This window comes from Haliotis rufescens, unplaced genomic scaffold, assembly GCF_023055435.1.
Source record: "Haliotis rufescens isolate VD_foot unplaced genomic scaffold, xgHalRufe1.0.p SCAF_8, whole genome shotgun sequence".
In the NCBI taxonomy this organism is placed as follows: Eukaryota; Metazoa; Mollusca; class Gastropoda; order Lepetellida; family Haliotidae; genus Haliotis; species Haliotis rufescens.
In genome coordinates, this window is record NW_025964372.1 from 34,469,250 (window position 1) to 34,475,466 (window position 6,217).

The window sequence follows — 6,217 nt, forward strand, 5'->3', positions numbered from 1 at the left end:
TATTTTTTTTAGTTGTCAATATTTATTATTTAGATTAGTACTATCGCGATATGGCTGAAATATTGCCAGTGCGATGTTAAAAATATGTCACTCTTTCAAACATACCCACCACCATCTTTGTAACATTTTTAGATATTTTTATTTATTTATATTTTTTTTAATCTTTTATTTATTTTATTGTTATTTTTTTGTATTTTTTTAGTATTTATTAAAAGTGGTCAATTTTGTTAAAAAATGCTAAGAATGCCCACCTCCCATGGCCCACTGCTGCTGCACTGTTGGCTGACGGTTTCTCAGCGATCTTCTCTGAAAAACAAAAAGGTAGTTTTAAGGCTTTGAAAGTAAAAAATATGTAATCATAATGATTTTTTTAATGACTTTTTCAAATTAATATATACCAACATAATATAATACCAATTCATTAATATTTGATCAAGTCATTGTCAGAACACCAGATCCAATCAGTTTTATTCATGTCATGTGGCCTTTATCTCATCTTGACTGCCTCCGTGGTCTAGTGGTAAAGCGTCTGCCCGGAGAGCGGAAGGTCCGGGGTTCGATCCCCGGCCACGTCATACCAAAAGACGTTAAAAGATGGTACTTGTTGTTACCCATTAAGGGGCTAAAACAAGGACTGGTCGGCTCGGAGTCAGTATACTGTGTCTGAGTGGGGTATTCATGTTAAACTGCGGCATGGTATCTCAGTGGGCTAGCACTATAAATCGGCATCAGTCCGGACTAGTACAAGCAGTCACACACACACACACATGTGCATGCACGTCGCTATATAAGTGCAATAATCTTGGACGTGACGTTAAACTCCATTTCACCTTTATCTCATCTGATTTGGCTGGTTATCAAATCCTGTTTATCAAAGGATCTAACTAGTTTTTTGACACTCCATGATGTCATCCTGTTGATCTTCAAAGTTCTTCCCCTTATCAATACTTCACGGGTTTGTATAAACTAGGATGCATGGGTGGCCCAGTGGTCTTAGGCGCCACAATTCGCTGGACCGAGTTGCGTCCCTTGGATATGCCAGAAAGCTATATCATTGGTTCAGATCCCGGTTGGCCCTGCATATGTTTCTTGGTTTGTCAGCACTATGCCCGTGCTTGTGGGTATGCCATGATGACACTCAGTGCTATGACTGGAATACTGTTCAAATCAGCGTTGAACCTAACTTACTCACTGTATAAACTTTGTTGTTAGAACGTAGTGTACAGATACATGTATATACCTGTGACAAATCCACAATGCTTTTCCTGAACAATTGAGTGAGTTGGGTTTAACGCCGCTTTTAACAATATTCCAGTTATATCGGGCGTGTCAGCTTAATGTGGGAGGAAAGCCTGAAGTGATGCAGGTCTCAGACGTTTACCACTTCGGTGAAACCCACGAGCACGGGAATGGTGCTGACAAACCTAGAAACATAATCGGGGCGAACCGGGATTCGAACCCACAATCATAGGTTTCTGGCGTGCCCAAGGGACGCAACTCTGCATAGCGAATCGCGGCGCCTTAGACGAATGGGCCACCCGTGCCCCCTTTTCCTGAACAAGTTTCAGGGGAAACTCTATAGTAGTGACTTGGCCATAGTACCCTGACAGCTGCTGAATTGAGTCTTATTTAAAAATACATATTGAATATTATATAAATAATATAGAATATTGACTTATTCTACTCATCCATCCCATGTCATCCCTGTACTTACTATAAACGCAAACACAAACGCAAATTCTATTTCATTATTGATTCTTAGGAACATCTGACGACATCCTGCATATTAGATGAGCCACTAGAGCAAATGGGACAAGCGGCCTTTGTGGAAAGTTGGTAGACAGCAGAAAAAAGTGTCTATAAACATATTATAAGCTAGCTAAGTTTGACTTCCATCAGGTTATAACTAAAATGGCACCAGCAAATGGCACGGATCAAAAACAGTACCAAAATGGTGAAATGTGCATCATCACCTTAAAACATGTTTACATTATAATTATTTATATTTTATATAATGTGCCGTAAGTGTCATTTAGAAATCGAAGCAATCATACATTTTAATTGTAGAAAACTTCAGATACCAGGTGCTGCAGCATGAGAAATATGTGATCCATTTGGATGAAATTTTGGAAATACAAAGTGCCGTTTTTTTGCCAGATGAAATCGGTGTTATGCTGAGATGCTGATTTAGCCTGCACCCACATCCAACTACCATACACATGTCTGCATACTTCATGTTGCATGGTAGGTTGCTCAGGCTGTATCATGTCGTAATGAACACAATACCTACTGTCGGTGGTGCAGCTGGAGCTGCTGCCGGTGGAGGTGGGCCTGCTGCTGGAGCTGGTGCTGGTGCTGGTGCCGGTGCTGGTGCTGGTGCCGGAGCCGGAGCCGGAGCCGGAGCCGGAGCTGGAGGTTGATGATTGCCTTGTCTTAGGAGCCTGATTGTACGTTTGGCATTCTGAAAACAATAAAGGACTATCTAATTGGAGATATATCTCGGATATAAAACTAAGTTCCTGGAGTATGTACATTGCTAAAATTTATTTATTTTATTAAATTCAGAGGTAGCATTTGATCCACTGCAAAAATGTTTAACTAAGTATTTAAATGGTAATAATAAAATCACCCTTTGTTCAGTGAAATATACTACCAACAAAAAAAATTAATTGCAATACTGTGGTGTTGCATCTGAACCAATATCTGATGCACATAATGCATGTGCACACAGAAGTCAAAGTGTGTGTGCTTATTAGGAATTCACAATTACTTATGCAATTGTGGGTTGGGGTTGGGATTGGGGTTGGGGTTGGGAGTGGGGCTTGGGGTGGTGGGAGTTAATATCCCAAGTTGCCCAAATGTTTGACAAATCAATATAATATGAGTGGCTCATCACTGAAAAATCAGTGATGGCACCATATGTGAGAGAAACCATTTAAACACTTCCATGTTTCCATGGATACATATTAGTAAGCTTGCTTGACAGTTTGAATCTCTCTGGTGATTAACATTCTTCATTAACCTACACTATCGTAACAGTTCTTTCACTGCCAAGTAGTCTGTCAGTTAAAGTGCTGACAAAGGCAAGGGTTAGGAGAGGTGAAATGGGGTTTAAAATAACATCACATGGTGGATTTTTGCACTTATATAGCCACAAGCATGCGTGAGAACGAGAGTGTGAATTTATCTGCTTATACTAGTCTAGAGTAATGTTGGTTTATTGTGTAAGCCCACTGACCATGTCACAGTTTAGCATGGATATCCCACTCAGACACAGATACCGACTCCGAGCAGGCCATCGTTAAATGCCTCTTACAAACGTGTCCGGGAATCAAACCCCTGACCATTCACTCATTGGTCAGAAGCTCTATCCAGTAGATCATGTAGTCAGTCCAACAAAGGCAAGGGGGACATGGTGTTAGTTTGCAATTCTTTTAAGGCAATGGTGGTGAGGGTGTTGTTAGCTACAAGTGATTATACATACTATTAGTCGTCTTCTTAGTAGACTACTCTCCAGCTGGCATCCTTCATAGGCGCCAGCTAGGAGAGCAAAGTCATCCTGTAACGAGAGAATAAAGTCATTATGTAAGGGTGAGTTTATCCAGGCCTTCGTAACACTGATATTTTCAAGCTTGATGCAAGTTTGTCCTATCCAAGACATGCAGATCCAGATGATAGCATACAGTAATAATATCTCAGTTTTGTTACGATAAATACCATGGACTCATTCACAGCAACAGCTTCATTTTCAATCCTATTGGATTGTTTACAGAATATAGCTGGAATATTGCTGAGTGCAGCATTAAACAAAAAACAAACAAACAAACTGGAGCTTTTACTCCACCCAATAGAGTGAGTGATTGAGTGAGTTAATATTTAACGTAGCATCGGCATTATTTCAGCCATATAGCGATGAGACCAAGTTGATATATACACAATTTATTCATGAATATAAAGTTATATTTAAAGACAATTTATCAAACATATTTGGGCATAACAACATAATTTATATCACGGGCTATTCGACTTTCCGAAAAGTGTTGTTATCTCCCTTTGCAAAGAAAATTAGAGTGATGTCCCCTTTTGACGTTCACTTCCACCGAGTAAACCTTCAAAATGGCGGCAAATAAAAATATTGAGGTTGATGATGAATTCCATCAAATGACAGTTAAAGAATTGCGTGAATACCTATGGGAACGAAATCAAAAGGTGACTGGGGTAAGAGCACAAGTTTTAGCGCGAGCAAGAGGGGCGAAGGCACTTCGTTTGGATGCAACCACCTTAGTACAACCCAGCAAAGGCGTTATATCTATGCAACGGAAGCTCGTCACACCCAGCAGATATCGAATGCCAGACCCCACTACATTAATGATTGGATGGAACGATGCTGTTGAATCATTACCGGAATTCTCAGAGAAGGAAATCTACAATTATATGGTACTTAGCAACCATAGGACTTCAGACACGAAGCCCATGATGGCTAAACGACAAATGAAGGCAGTGGTGTTTAACCAAGATAGACATGTTCACAGCGTAGCTCTACACGATATCCATCACGACTGTGACCATATGTTTGCCAGATCCCGTGTCATACCATCACTACCAACAGCGGATCCAAGGAAAAGCCCTGATCACGACGTTTGGACAAGTCTCTCAAAAGTAACAGGTCGTGTTCATTCAGCAAATTGTACTTGTGCAGCCGATAAGTAGACTTTGCATTTATATAACTACAGTCGTGTCATCTATATCTAGATCGCTGTTTTTTTTACAAACAAAACGTTTAAAAACCTTTTCAAAGAAAATATGTTCCAAATATTAAGTTTGATCAACAGATATGTAAATTATTAATTCCAAATAACAGCAAAGTAATTGATACATTTCAATATCTCTTCCTTTGAGGGACCTCTCATTCACTTTAGTTAATTTAAATAAATAAACAGATTATTGATATTGTTGCTTATTTATATGTGACATCTTTAGCTGATTACATTAAAAATAATTATTATTTAGGGTGAAATAGAGGAAACATGACTGTGTCATGTTATATGCATTTAATTGTTATTTCATAATATTAAAGCTAGAGTCCAAATAATATTAATAAATATAACTAATTTTGTTTTTGCAGTGCCGGGGAGGCTTGTAATCATGTATCAGCCCTGCTTCATGCCCTTGCAGACATTAGTCAGAAGAAAAAGGATGGTTTGCTTTCATGCACATCAGCTGAGTGCAAGTGGAAAATTCCCAGAAAAAGGAAGTTGGATCCTATGAAATCGGATGACTTGAACCTGATGTCAAGTGGCAGGAAGAGTCAACAAAAAGGTACTGGGACTACACAAGGTACTGTCGGAATACAGAATGGAACAATCAACAAAAGACCAATGTGTCCCAACAGCAACATGCTGCAGACAACAATAAATCTCACAAGATTTAATAAGAAGTTAATTGGTCATGAAACAAAAAGTAAATGTGGATATGTTGTTAATACAACTACTGTTACTCAAGCTCCTGAACCTATGCCAGAACTTCCAAAAATACCATGCATTGATCGTTGTATTCCTGACTATGTTGATATTAAATGGGCAACCTGTCAAACTACCTTTCAAAGCTTGTCGTTGGGACTTGCTTACTGGAATGACGTGTAGAGATACTATTCTTTCACCGACTATCTTTCCCCTAAAATTGCTACAAATACAGCAGTATACCTTCCCCATTTTGACAGCTTCGAAGCAGCGCACTGTTTTCGACGGAAGTTGACAGTACTCGGCGGAAGTTCATCCAACCAATTGAAGAGTTCCAACTCAAGACGGATAACTCTCATTGAACTTGACTTTTCGGAAAGTCGAATAGGCAACCAGTGACCAAAGCTTGGCCACCTCACTGGGGATCATGGGGACATGTGGGGACCGTGCCACTCTGCTTCCTGCACGATATCCCAGCAGGATTATTGCATCACTTTAGCCACTGGTGGTGGTGCTCAATACTAGCCAATAATACAAAATACTCAGTAATGAGTTGGCTTGAAACACTGGTTGATGATAGTTACAGCGATTATGATAGGATAACATGTCACACAGGGTGACAATAATTTTATGGAACTTCAACATCCTGGACAGAGCTATCATGGTATAACATTTATACTAAGTTTTCCTATAATAATTAGATCCACATCAAGTGCTTTTATGACTTATCATGGTGTAATATTTATACATCATTTCAT

At 39.4% G+C, this 6,217-nt stretch overlaps 1 protein-coding gene across 1 annotated transcript; it reads right to left on the minus strand.

The window, feature by feature from the left end:
• Window positions 1–237: 237 nt before the first annotated feature.
• LOC124141824 (male-specific opa-containing protein-like) lies at window positions 238–5,848 on the minus strand. Its single transcript, XM_048389795.1, has 4 exons — window positions 5,703–5,848; window positions 3,485–3,559; window positions 2,291–2,461; window positions 238–306 (listed from the first exon to the last, which is right to left on the minus strand). Exons 1-4 carry the CDS (start codon window positions 5,709–5,711, stop codon window positions 238–240), a joined length of 324 nt encoding a protein of 107 aa, XP_048245752.1. The 5' UTR covers window positions 5,712–5,848.
• Between the last annotated feature and the right edge of the window lie 369 nt (window positions 5,849–6,217).